This window comes from Manacus vitellinus, unplaced genomic scaffold (assembly GCF_001715985.3).
Source record: "Manacus vitellinus isolate BGI_N305 unplaced genomic scaffold, ASM171598v3 scaffold_2_pilon, whole genome shotgun sequence".
NCBI lineage: Eukaryota > Metazoa > Chordata > Aves > Passeriformes > Pipridae > Manacus > Manacus vitellinus.
Genome location: NW_021940208.1, coordinates 16,455,800 through 16,469,760, shown reverse-complemented (window position 1 = coordinate 16,469,760; position 13,961 = coordinate 16,455,800). Strand labels below are relative to the sequence as shown.

The window sequence follows — 13,961 nt, the reverse complement described above, 5'->3', positions numbered from 1 at the left end:
TGACACTGAAAGCCAAAGTTCTTGGCCTGGAGAACAAACAGTGTTAAAGATCTAAGGAAGATAAGTATAGGAAACAAGGAGAACAAAACCCCTGGCCTGTGATGGCAGAGGGTGTTCGATGCAAGAAAGATGTTGTCACTTTTGTGGGAAAAAACCTAAAGGTGTACCAAGTTCAGATTAGATAGGAAAAATTTCTTCACAAAAGGGTTGTTAAGTACTGGAACAGGCTGCCCAGTGAGGTGGTGGAGTCACCATCCCTGGAGGTGTTTAAAAGACTTGTAGATGTGGCACTTGGGAACATGGTTTAGTGGTGGACTTGGCAGTGCTGGGTTAACGGTTGGACTTCATGATGTTAAGGGTCTTTTCCAACCTAAAAATAAATTTTTAAATTGAGCAGCCAATATGAGTTTGCAGGAGATGATGGAAGGACAAGAGAGGAAGTCTAGTAGGGTCAGATATGTAGGTTGCTCTAAGGCTGGTTTTGCAGTGAGTGAATTTACTTCAGAAAGGAAAGGACTTTATTTCCATAACCAGGAACATATATATTTCTGATATATTTTTGTTGTTGTTGTTGTTGTTTTGCAGGTCAACAGCTTTGACATCAGCAACGTGTCTCACAACCATGCTCGAGCTGTGCTTTCCCAGCCTTGCTCAGTGCTGCACCTCACAGTGCTGAGGGAGAGGCGCTTCGGCAGCCGCACACACAACCACGGGGACACCCCCAGCTCCCTGCGGGAGGACAGCTTCCAAGTGACGCTGCACAAGCGCGACTCCAGCGAGCAGCTCGGCATTAAGCTCGTGCGCAGAACAGATGAGCCGGGAGTTTTTATTCTCGACCTTTTGGAAGGGGGGTTGGCTGCTCAGGATGGCAGGCTCTGCAGCAACGACCGCGTTCTTGCAATTAATGGACATGACTTGAAGCATGGGACACCAGAGCTTGCTGCTCAGGTTATACAGGTAATTTGCATTCCCTACCTGAGCTCAGCTTTATTTCTTGGGCAAAGCCTGAGGTAGAGTCTGTCCCAGACAGAATCAGTCATGTAATGCCTAAAAGCCTGTGGCAGTACAAATTGCAGTGATCTATGTTCTGGAAATAATAGTGCAGAACAGGATCTGCTTTTGCAACTAACAGATGAACATCACCTCCTCAGAAGTGAAAAGTGTGTTAGTCTTCCCTGGCATGCAGCCTGAAGGTTAGAAAATGGCTCATGTGAGCGAGCAGAGTAGCTTATTGTAACCTATTGCTTAGCAGAAAAAAAGAAAGAGGATTATTTTTATTCTATTTATGTATGTATTGTATTTTAATCTGCCAGTAAGCTCTGTAAAAGTGGGCTTTATTTTGTATTGATTTGCCTGTGCATGGAATTGAGTTGAAACAGGAAAGTAATTGTCAGACTTCTTGCTGTCAACAGGTGGCAGCTGGGAAGTCTAATGTAGGTCTTCCATGAGTTCTGCATGGTAAAACTCATTTTTTGAGTGTTCAAAAGGGTTTATTCCCCATGTCTGGCTCTGCTCTGGACACGACTGTTATCCAAAGCTTGATGCAATGTGACATATGACCCTTCCCTGTTCCCACAGTAAAACCTTTACTCTATGCCTTTCTCCCAGTCTGTAAGGAAACAGCTGCAGCACTTTGCTACTTCCTGCTGATGGGATGTTGGTGAAAATTGCTCTGTTTTTAGGAAAGTTGGAATATACCAGTAGTAGGTTCTTGCAGTGTAGTGCAGTCATCTTTGCCTAACCCAGCACCACACAGAGAACTCTGATACAAATGAGTAGTAAATATTTGTTTCAGGAATAATTTTAAGAACTTTCCTTGCAGTGAAAGGAAAATAACAATGATCTTGGGAATTGTAATTTCAGTTCCCAATTTTTATATAGAGTGATTGAAATTTAACATTGGGTAACTTTTATCTATTAAGGTGTGGTTTTGCAGCAATAGAAAGAGTTGATGTTTTATTTAACATCTGGTAACTGAGTCTCCTGATATTCCCCAAACTCCAGAATTTGATGGTCTGCTCATGTATAATGTCTTTCTTGGACATGTCTTTGGGAAGTACCAGAGGTGTTCAGAGCTTTTGACCAAAATCTGCAGATCTGGAGCCATCACACAGGCATTTCTTCCATTTATTGCTATGTGTTGCTGAAGTTCATGAAGAATGCAAATGGAATGGGGTGAATTTTAAGGTTTGAAGCTTTGTAACACAAACCGAGCAGTGATCCTTTTGACAAGGGATTTCCACTTGATGTAGATGTAACATCAGAGGTGAAGGAAGAGTGTTAATATCCCCTCCATTTTGGGGAGAATTGCAAAAAGAAGCAAGTAGGGAACTGTGCAGTCTAAACAGGAACTGGAAAATAAGTTCTGCTGTTGTCTTGTTTCACATTTTTTCATGTTTTCCTCCCTCTCTAATAATCAATATCCTATCAAACTTGATGACTTTGTCTTATGTATTCAACAGGCTAGTGGGGAGAGAGTGAATTTGATCATCTCTAGACCCCTGAAGTCACAGACAGTCAGTATTATCCGAGACACCGGAACTCACAACAGCAACTCACACCAACACCAGTCCCAGCAGCTGTTTCACAGCAGACCTAACTCACATAAGGTTGGTGTTTCTCCTTCTGGGAGGTATAAATACCACTTTATTCATGTGATGGTCCAAGTGTGTAGCAGGGCAAAACTAGAAGAAAGGATTATATCTTCTTTTTTACCTAATGAAAAAAAATTGTGATGACTTCCAAGTATTCAGGTGCTGCATCGTGTCTGGATTGGGAACAAAAGACACACAACAGCTTTTCAGTATGTTTTGGGATTTGTGGACTGCAGTGAAAGAAGCAAGTTCTATGAGCTCATACAGCTGTAGTTGTTAGACCTTCCTTGTCTAAGACAGTGATTCATGTGTTATTCTTGCATGGAAGAACTGTCATTCAAGAATGTTATGTTTTTGTTGCCACTGTGCTAGCTTCAACCAGGAAGGACAGGAGGTGTGGTGTCCACGATCCAGCTTATAAAGAGCATGTTGGAGGAATGTGTCATCTCCTCCATGAGTCAACAGTCCTGGCTGCAACACGCTGAGTTCTGCATTGTCTCAAGCAGGGAGAGAACGGCAAAATGAGGAGACTGTCATGAAGCTAATGTCAAATTATCTGGAAGACCTGCAGGAATAAAGCCTCTGCTTGAGATGTTCTTGTAGTTAGAAAAATACAACTTCTCACTGTTAAGAAGTTGATTAGCATCAATTGGCCTTAGTTTGTGCTCTGGAGAGTCTACATACCAGCTGCAAAAGAAAACATGATGTATAAGGGCTTTAAAGGGTCTCTTATTGTCATCATGAAAGCACATGTGTGTTCATTTCTTAGGAGCTTCTTTGTAGTTCTGGACAGTTCTGGGAACATCATGTTGATGTTCACCATGACACAAAAAGATTTGTTTCTGGTTTGTCTGCAGTCTTTTGACCGTATGAATTTCTAGTGTCGTCCTAAAATTGAGCCTGTTCCAGTGTAGGATGTTAATTAAAACTAGATTGAGATTTTCAAGATAGGCCTTTATAAACTTTCCATCTATATTTAAGTATCTACATGCCATGGGGGTTTTGTTGGGTTTTATTTTAGTTTGGGGTTTTTTTAGGGAGAGGTAGTCTGATCTGGAGGAAATTCAACCAAAGCTGATTTCCACTACTTAGTCCTTCTAAACTGTTCTGTTAAAGTGCTAAAGTGTAGTTCTGGGGTGTATTTAGTTGCGTTTTGTTCTGGAGTTTGGGTTTTGTTTGGTTGGTTTTTTTCCTTAGTTTTAACAATGTTATTTATCCTTATCAAACAGGATCTCTCCCAGTGTGTTACATGCCAAGAAAAGCACATTACTGTGAAAAAAGAGCCACATGAATCTCTGGGAATGACAGTGGCAGGAGGCAGAGGCAGCAAAAGTGGCGAACTGCCCATCTTTGTGACAAGCGTGCAGCCTCACGGATGTTTGGCAAGAGACGGCAGGATTAAACGAGGTGGGGTTTGACTTCCCTGGTGCCATGGGTGACCTCTCATTGCTTTCTGATGACTACATTCTGTGGAGTCAGGTGGTGTCAAAAAGTCTTTCCACAGATGTAGGGAAATGCTTATGGATGCTTTTCTTCATGATTCAGTAATAGAAATACAGTATTTAGTATCACACTTCCACCTTTTCTGGGAAGGGGATGTTTAGAGTGTGATAGCAGGGGAAGCAGATAAGACCAGGAAATGTCTGGTTAAATTCTTTAAAGCTGGCAGTAATTCCCTGATTGCTGGTCTGGTGGGATGCTTTGCTCTGTAGCACACACATCCTGGTTTTGTGTTTAATATAGTGGGCGGGACCACATCTCTGTCCAAGAAATCTCTGCTCCCCAGTATAATGTCTGAACAGCAGAGATGCTCTGATGACAGGCCACAGTTTACCCATGCTAAGTTTACCTCAGAAGCCACATCAGTGTTGATCCTAGTTCCCAAATGCGTTCTCTTGGGTTTGCTGGTCTTCAGGAGTGTTGCAGCACCTGCCCTTATTCCTTGGCTTTGCAGAAGGGAACAAGGAGGTTAGACTCAGCATAGGTTAAGGCAGTCCTGCATGACTGATAGCAAAGCATTTGATGATTAAAACGTATTGTATGTGAAACAAAGACTGCCTGTAATATATCTGCAATTCACAGTCCACAGAATTACAGAATGTTTTAGGAAAGAAATTTAGGAAAAAAATTTCACAGATTGTACATTTAAAAAGAACAGTGTGGGAGCATCCTTATATGCTCCCGAGAGAGGGAGATTTACACCCACACACCAGCAGGTATGCTTTCTTTTTCTGTACTATGATGAAAAACACACTTGATAGAAGAAGTACTATTGTTCTTTCATTGTGTAACGTTAAAGTAGCCACAGCAGCTACTGGGAGGAAAAACCTTTTAAAAACTGAGTCTTATTCCGAATGTGATCCAGGTGTTCACACTTTTGCTTTGTTTTTTTCTGGCTTTCATCGGTGAGACGTGTAAAGAAAGGAAACTGTTGCTGCTTCAATAGTTAGTAACATTCTTGTTTTCATCCTGAGACTTTTAAAAAATATTATGAAGTTAAATTTTAATTTTGGTTGGTTTTTTAGTGACTTTGACTCTTTCCATATTATCTTCGTAGAGATGCTCAGTTTCTTTCTTTGAATTAACTGGGTTTTATACCAAACTTTCCAGTAGATTTCGAATTCCGTTTTCTTCTCCCGAGTAACAAGTTAGAAAACGGATAACTTAAAACACTCTGTGGAACCCTGCTTATTTACAAAAATAGGTTACTTTGAGGTGTCTGTATTGTTCCTTCCAGCATTCTTCCTTCACTTTTAAGGTTAGAGTGAACATAAGATCCACTGCTGGAAACAATTGTCATGGCATCTGCAGTAGCAGTTGCAGCCGAGCTGGTGAAATGCTTAGGTAATTTCTATTTCAAATTTTCAGGGCAGTATACAATAAAAGCCACAGTATTTGATGTGTTATGGGGAAATAAATAATACCAATCCAGCTTAATAGTTCAATACATTAATGTTTCGAACTCTCAATGTAAGGCTTCAGAGCTGTTCACATTCCCAGTCTGTAAGTTCAGACTGTCTCAGGTCCAAAAAACACAGTATGAAATGAAACTGTGGCGTGGGAGGTGCTGTCAGTAGGAAGGACTGTCAGACTGATGTGGTCTCACTTGTGCCTTTGAACAGGTGATGTACTGCTGAACATCAACGGCATCGATCTGACTAACCTGAGTCACAGCGAGGCCGTGGCCATGCTGAAAGCTAGTGCTGCCTCTTCCATAGTTGCCCTGAAAGCCCTGGAAGTCCAGATTGTAGAGGAACAGCCCCAGGCTAATGAAGAACAATTGAGTACCATCAGTGAAAATGAATATGATGCTAGCTGGTCACCATCGTGGGTCATGTGGCTGGGACTTCCAAGGTATGGAATGAATCAGTAGAGTAATTAGTTAGCTGTTTTAAGCTAAGTCCAAGAGAGATAAAGAAGCAGAGACCTTATTAGGTCTTATCTGCCATTATTTCTGCCTGCCTGACTATATTTCGTTGGCAATGTGCTTATGAAGCAGACTGTGAGCAGGAGCAATGTTTCCTTGGGAAACTCAAAGGTGAATAGACTGGGTTCGTCCCTTCACAAATCATAGTGACTACCCATGTGGAATCTTCTCATTGAACACAATTCATCATTTATATTGTTTAATCATATAATAACTTTCTGTAAAATACCTAAAACCAGAGTAATCATTAATAAAAATACGAAGTATATACCCATGTGTCTCTTTGCTAATCTACTACCTGAATTTATGAGGCCAGGTATTTAACTTCAGAATATTGGATTAGGCTTTGGCCGTTTGACACTCTTGACACATCCCTTGTCAAGACTGTAGCCATGTAACTATAGACACACAGATGAACCTATAGTTATAAATCCCCATCTTTTTTTTTTTTTCAAGAATCCACTACCATCTCTTCCAAACACAAAAACTCTTCAAGGTTTGCAGTGAGCTCCCTCCCCTCGAGTAATCTGTAATCTGATGGACATCATGTTTCATTTGTACTCTTTGGTTTTCACTCTCATGTGGCTGCAGCTATAAACTCATTCTGGCATTGCTTGCTATCAAGAAGAGCTTCTGCTACAGCAAATAGTGTTATTAACTTCAGTCAGGGCATGCAGGTTAATTCCTTTTTCTCTGATAGAGTTACTAGGTCTGTACTTTAAGCGTAAAACCAAAACAACAACCAGACAGATTGGTTGCAGAATGCAGCCAAAGATAACAGGACTAACTATGCATTGGTCCTCCAGAGATTTCACTTTTTCTTAGTTTAACTGTCAATTAATTTCTCTTTTATTCAAGTATAAATAAGTTACCTAATCTCGATAAATGACCCTCAGTTCTGGTAAAAGTACTCCTTTCTATGCTTCAGCAGTGGGTTATTTCTTCTATACCACAGATGCCCATGTATGGCTCCTAAAGTTATGTTATGCATTGTGCTGCTGTTCTTAAAAATAGTAAAGAACTTGGCCTCTTTTTACTCAAAAGTTAATGTCTGTGTTTTGAGGGGTTTTTTGGTTCTTTTTTTGGTTACGGTCATTGTCAACTTCATTGGCAAGAATTAATTTTCACTAGAGAAGATACCATATAGCAGGACAGTTAGTAAAGCGTGATCTGAATTATTTATGTTCTGTGTAATAAAATGATTAGTCGTGTATATTTTCATTACTGGTGATGCATCAGTTCAGAGGTAAAAAAGATTGTGTATGGAATTTTAATTTTTACTTAAAGTAGAAAAAGCCTAAACTGACTGGGGGTGGAAGAAAAACACTCTGCATTTTTGACTCTCGAACTAAACACATCAGGTATCAATTTTCCACCCACATTGTTACCACCTGCAAAAGCTCAAGAATGCTGTTCTATTACTGTCAGTTTACAGAGTTAACTGTGTTTTAAGTAGTTGTTCTAGTACTGCATTATTTCTTTTAAAACACTTTCCTGTCTCAAGATTGTTGGGTTTTTTGGTAATTGGTTTGAATACTGCAAAATTACTCTGGGAACAGAAGTCTAATCACCATCCCTCCCCTTCTCTTGCACACTTAACACAGTGGTAATGGTGAGACAGCAGATGTTGTGCCTACTGTAAAATTATACACGGCTTTTTCTCTTGCTATCCTGTGCTTCCATTCCACAGCTGCCTACATAGCTGCCATGATGTAGTACTGCGGCGGAGCAATTTAGGGAGCTGGGGCTTCAGCATCGTCGGTGGCTATGAGGAGAACCACACAAACCAGCCTTTCTTCATTAAAACCATTGTTCTTGGGACTCCTGCGTACTTTGATGGAAGATTAAAGTAAGCTAATATAATAGTGGTAGAAATGCTAATAGTAATAACAGCAACAAACCACTTTTAAATAGTTACATGCTGGTGCAACTAATTGTTTAAAGAAATACACTGTAGGATCTTGTGCTGGGGGATCGTGCAGCCCTGTAGCGCTTTGCCTCCCTGATGAGTGTGATGCAGGGAATTAACAGGGAAGGGATATCTGTCAGAGAGGATGGTTGTGCTGACATCTCTGCCTCTCCTGTGCTCCTCCCCAGCTGTGGTGCTGATGTCACCTGCTGTCTCCATCTCCCTGTAGATTTCTTCTTTAGGCCAAGAGAAATGCAATGTATATGTGCAGAACTAGCTAGCTTTTGTCTTCCTAGAGAACAGCTAGAAATGAGAACTTATCTCTGTAAAGTAGGGAAAAATCTTTTGTCCTTTCATATAACTTTCTGAAGCCACTGCTGGAAACCCTGGTACTGAAGATGGGTGCTGCTGCTTTAATGGAAGGGCAAGAAAGTAGATGAAAAATATCTCTGAGAAGATTGTTAAGGAATCAAGTCCCCATGGCAGTGCCCTGAGAGTCATTAGTTGGCAGGAAAGTCACTGATAAATGAAGCAAGTTCAGCAGAGGCCCTTGAGGTGGTAGGAGCTGGAGCACTTGCCCCACAAGGAGAGGGCTTCAGGGGCAGCCAACAGCCTCTTCCAGTACATAGAAGGAGATTATCAAGGAGACAGAGGCTGAGCTTTTCAGTGATGCAGGGCAAGAGGATGAGAGACAGCAGGCACAAACTGAACAAACAAGGTTGAGACTGTAAGGAGAAACTACTTCCCCTGGGGATAGTCAGGTAGTGGCATAAGTTGTGTAGTCTCTACCCTTAGAGGTTTCTGAGACGTACCTGGGTAAAGCTCTGAGAGTCCTGGTGAGATCTTACAGCTGACCTTGCTTGCAGCAGAAGGTGGACTGCAGACCTCCTTAGGTCCCTTCTAACCTTAAAAATTATATGATTTTACTTACACGTTATGTTTGGATGCAGCCCCCAGGTCTAGTATCCAGATACAGATCTTAGCCTCATGTAGGATTAGTTCAGAACTAGGACTTAAAATTCCTATTTAAGTTTCTCTTGTTCATAAACTTGATTTTGTGAAGGTGGCAGTCAAGAATATGCAACTTGAAGTTTCATGGCATGATTTTTACATGTAGATTTGCTTACAAAGTAACTTAGGAAAAAATGTGCTTACGCTTAGAGCCTTGACAGTAATTGATTTTTCAGTTCAATGGCTAAATAAATAAATGAAAAAATAACTTGGCTGAACACAAAATTACTTTTTTTTTTTCCAACTGTGGAACAGTTTGGATTAAAGTAAAGATCTCAGTTCAACTCAAATAATTTCAGGTTGAGGACTTAATAACTAGAAGTTTTCACACAAATGGAAATTCAGGCATCATTCCTAAGAAGGGGGGAAGAGTCAGCATGGTCACATTTAGCCCCTTGTAAAGAATGGAAAAGATGCTCGTGTGATATTGTGATATAGTACCCTTGGTTCAAATGTACTGTCTCGCTGAGAATATGGACTTAAAAATGGGCCATTAATAAGGGAAAGCTCTTTAGAATCTGCATCTTGAGTTATTGTGGGGCAGGTCTCTTTAAAGCTGTTCTGTTTTGTTTAAGTTATCTAAATGTTTTGTTAGGCTAGAAGGGAAGGTGGTAAATAACTTTACAGCTGAATAGTTTAGACAGTTTTCTGCTTACATGATCTGTCTAGTGTGATTTTATAGAAGGTGAAATGACTTCAGCAGAAAGGCTGGGTGAGTGAGATGCCACTCAGTGAACCGTAGCATTGTGGTTTGGGTGATGTGGTTCCTTGGTTCTGACAGAGAAGGACTTCTGAACGCACATTTGACTGGTCACACTGCATCCTCTTCCTCTGCTCTAGCCAGGTGGAGGGCACCGGGAGAGTTCAGGAAAGCATCTTTTTGCCACCCATTTCGGTGCCTCCAATAACTGGGAAGATCAGTTTCGGGAAAAGTCCCGTTTGATCTCCCAGGTCATGTTCAACTGCTCTGGGGAATGCCAAACACCACGCTCAAGTCACAAAGAAGAGATGTCTGGAGATGGAACAAGCTCGACATTGGAAGGACTTATGTGCCTTTTTGAAGTTTCTCTTGAGTGTCTGAAAAAAACAAAACTTAATCCTTTGAGGTCAATTTTCTCAGGGCCAGCAAGCAGCACCTTCCAAAATTTCTCTTCCCTGCTTCAAAACACAGAGATGCTCCAACTTCTCAGTTGAACCATCTGCTGAGGGAGATTTCAAGCCAAACAGTTATATTTGACAAAATCATAAGCCACTGAAAACAAGGTTCTCGGTTGGGATGTGGTTGGTTGGTAACCATAAGTATCTTTACTTACACCTCCTACAGTAAAGGCATGTTTGGTGTAAATGTGCTATAATCCACACAAACAAACAGAAATGCTTCTGTCATGCACGTGCTACCTCATTATCTTCTCCTGACTCCATTAGGTCTTTCCAACTCGCTCTTTTCACGTTTCCCTCTAGGTCTGTTCTTAATACAGAACTATCTTTGTATTAGAATTGAATTTTAGCAGTTTGGGAATTTCCCAGATAAGTTTCATAGAATCCTAGAATATTTTTAAAGCTGGAAGGGATCTTTTAAAGGTCATTTAGTCCAACACTCCTGCAATAAGCAGATATATCTATCAGTCGTAGGACAGACTTAAAATTTGAACCCCTTTGGGTTTTTTTAGCTACCATTCCAGCCTGATGCAAACCCCAGCAGTGCAGTGCTGTTTGTTGGTGTGTACTAATTACAGCAGAGCAGGACTCATAATGTCGTTTTTTCTTTTTCTTCTTGTGTTTTTTTTTTAGGTGTGGTGATATGATTGTTGCTGTAAATGGACTATCCACGGTTGGAATGAGCCATTCTGCACTCGTTCCCATGCTGAAGGAGCAGAGGAACAAAGTGACTTTAACTGTGATTTGCTGGCCTGGAAGCCTCATATAGATGTGTGAATCACTTCTGTTCAAAGCAGCATCTTCTTCTAGATAGCTGGCACAAAAATTTCCTCTATCTTTTTTTCCCCTATTAATACAGCTGGTTATAAGCAGGGCCAAAACTGCTGTATTTTCCTTTTTTACAGGCCTCTCAGACTTACTCTGTATATTTTTCCAGCCTTTTCTGTTTGCTGTGTCTGTTGCTGACACAAATGCAAATGTACACAAGCTCACAGAGGAACTCCCACTCCACTATGGTTGTCATTGAGTTTTTCTCATCAGGCTTGTAGAGTCAGCAGAAGAACTTAGCAGTTCTTTGGGTTTCTCTGCACAGTCCTCAAGTTATATATGATATATAAATGTACATGTGACCGCTCTTCCCTACAAAGAGAACATGTGTCAGTTCCAGAATGACACATTTATCTGCTGCTATGAATCAAAACCTGTTTCTAAAGGTACATCTCTTCATTTTGTAAGCCTTTCCAATTTTGATTCCATATTTCAGACTGATTCAAGTATTCCATCTTACTCATCAGAAATTACTTGGTCCCCCAGATTTTTTTTGCAGGGCATCAGTGTTCATAGAAAAGTAGGACAAAAGCCTGATATTACTGGAATTTTTATAAAGTGCAATAATTGGACTCTTTGTTAGGAAACTTTAATATATTACAGAGTTTGTACCCTATAATGACAAGAAATATGGAAGTAATTACCATTGCAATGCTGGCAAGAATACACGTGCCCAAGGTCGCCTTTGAGTAAATGGCTTGCAGTATTAGACTTTACTTCACAAATGAATGTTTTGCTATGTCAGAGAATTTTGATGAACATTTTTATGAAGATCATTTTTACCATTTCTATTGTAGTTGTCAGCTGTCTTTATTCAAGTGTGGAAACAATACTTTGACTTGTACTTTCTAAATGAGAGAATTATTTCCAGGGAAAAAAGCAAGCTATTAAGAAACCATATGTTATGGTTTACAGGTGGGCAGGCTAGAAGGAAGACTCTTTGATTTCAAGTCCAACTGCAAAGTTCACTCTTACTCTGTCATCTGCTGACAAATGTGCAAATGCCTTGATATCAAATGCTGAAACGATCTCTTTGCATTTCAGGATATTTTTTTTTCCCTTTAGAGAGCACCTGCTATTAAGTTGTTGGTAACACTATTTGTGTTGGATTGTATTTAGTATTTTTACAAACGAACCTGTAACTTCTAGACTTTGCCTTTCCATGATATTTGCAGGCTAAGCACACATTTGTGTAAGAAAAGACGGGTGGAGCACAGAAAGTGTGCTGACCTGGAGCTAACCCTGTGCGTTGTCAGTGTTCTCAGTATTTGCAAAAGAGCTTCATTTATAAACCAGGTTCCCAACCGGAACTGATTTTCTGAATGACCTCTGTATTGTATTATTAATTACCAGAGAATGTATTTGAGAGTCACAGCATATTTCAATTGTGAAGCATGAACTTTATTTTCAGACTTAGCTGGTATAATATTGGGGCATATTATCGCATGTCATTAATTCCAGTAGCTTTGTTTTCAAAAGAAATGAAGTTACTCTTTTGCAAAAAAAAGAAAAAGAAAAAAAAAGTAAAAAGCTCATGTAAGTGAAGTGGGTTTATTCCTCTCTGTAATGTATACTATCAGTTTCATTTCATAATACTAAAATACAAAAGAATGTCCTCTCCAGTATATTACTGTAGTGAGAATCCTTGTTTCTGAAACAAACACCAAATTTATTTGATACTCTAACTAATTTGAGAACAAGTTTGCTCCCATCCTCAGATGGTGTTTAACTGTATGCTTTGCCCTTAATGCAGACTTTTTTGTAAAGTACATCTTAGTGTAGACTTTAGGGAAGTTTTTGACATATGTATTAGATTTAATATTTTTTATTTTAAAAATTACACTTTTCATTCAAAATTCTGCAAAGATATTTTTAGATTTTTTTTTCCTTTTATATGTTATATGTAACAAAAGCATGGGTTAGCTTATACTGTGCAGTTTTGTTTCTGTGTGCTGTAGCTTTTGATCAGAATATTTAGTGATAAAACGTTTCAGAATAAATTCGCTTCCTGAAACATTTTTCCCCTTTCTCTTGTAGCTGATAGTTTGGTTTGGTTTTCTGTGCCTTCTGTTTTAAATTATTTCAAGTTTATTTTTTTTCCAGATACTGCTATCTAATTGTATGGTATTAATGAAGGATGAATGAAAATAAAAGTTCATTCTACACATTGTAATAACTCGAAGTATTGTCTCACTCTTTGCAACAGATACGGGTAGCTCAATCCAGACTCAGTTTGAAGGTTATTTTTTTCTGCCGTGATTTATCATAAATTACAGTTAATGAATGTACCAAAAGGGTCTGAGGGCATGCTCATCCTGCCAGGGCAATATACCAGCTGTTTAACTAGAACTCAGTGCTGAGAAGTGTTTCTGAAGTGGGGGTAAGATCTGTGCCTTATGGTACTTTGCCACAAGTAGCATTTCCTCTTTCCCCCTCACTGCCAGCTGGTACTGATCAGCTTGAGGATGTTTTCACAGCAGAGATTTGATGCAAGGAGACAGTCCTGCTGGAAACATCAGTTTTACAGCGAAAACTTGAGCCTCCTGGTTATCAGTTTCCATCTCCTGCAGGCAAGTATGCTCTATCTTTAGATGTCTGCAATGCTAGAACAAGTCTAAAAGCAATTTCTTAATGAATTGCCGTAAAGTTGCCTAGAGTCTGTATTCTTACTCCTTGCAGTAGTTAGTGGGTTATGAATAGTTGAGTTGCTTTAACACAAAACTGTGCCTGTGTACAGAAATGCAGAAGAAACCACTCATGTCTGCCAGTAGGCTATGAGGTCTTGTACTTCTGTAAGGTAAGAGCTGGACCACCAGAGATTTGGTTTACGGACAGATGAATGAGTTCATTTTTGCACCTGGAGGTGCACAGAGCTTTGTGTAAGGTGGTGGACTTAGTCACCTGTGTGCTGGATCTTCATGGGAGGAACAACTTTCCCAAACGACCCTAGGGATCTCAGTTAGGAATGTAAAATGGTTTATTCTGCTTCACAGCATGCCAGTGAAGTGAAATTTGAAGGTACTTCATTTGCCAC

General features: G+C 40.0%; 1 protein-coding gene across 2 annotated transcripts in view; it reads left to right on the top strand.

The window, feature by feature from the left end:
• Positions 1-12,936, top strand: part of LNX2 (ligand of numb-protein X 2) — a 50,055-nt gene extending 37,119 nt beyond the window's left edge. For both annotated transcript variants that reach the window (XM_029960973.1, XM_018071452.2), the window contains exons 5-10: positions 586-957; positions 2,463-2,609; positions 3,824-4,001; positions 5,717-5,948; positions 7,712-7,870; positions 10,733-12,936. In XM_029960973.1, the coding sequence (XP_029816833.1) occupies positions 586-957; positions 2,463-2,609; positions 3,824-4,001; positions 5,717-5,948; positions 7,712-7,870; positions 10,733-10,868 (1,224 nt within the window). In that variant the 3' untranslated portion in view covers positions 10,869-12,936. The remainder of the gene's footprint in view (positions 1-585; positions 958-2,462; positions 2,610-3,823; positions 4,002-5,716; positions 5,949-7,711; positions 7,871-10,732) is intronic.
• Positions 12,937-13,961: the final 1,025 nt, after the last annotated feature.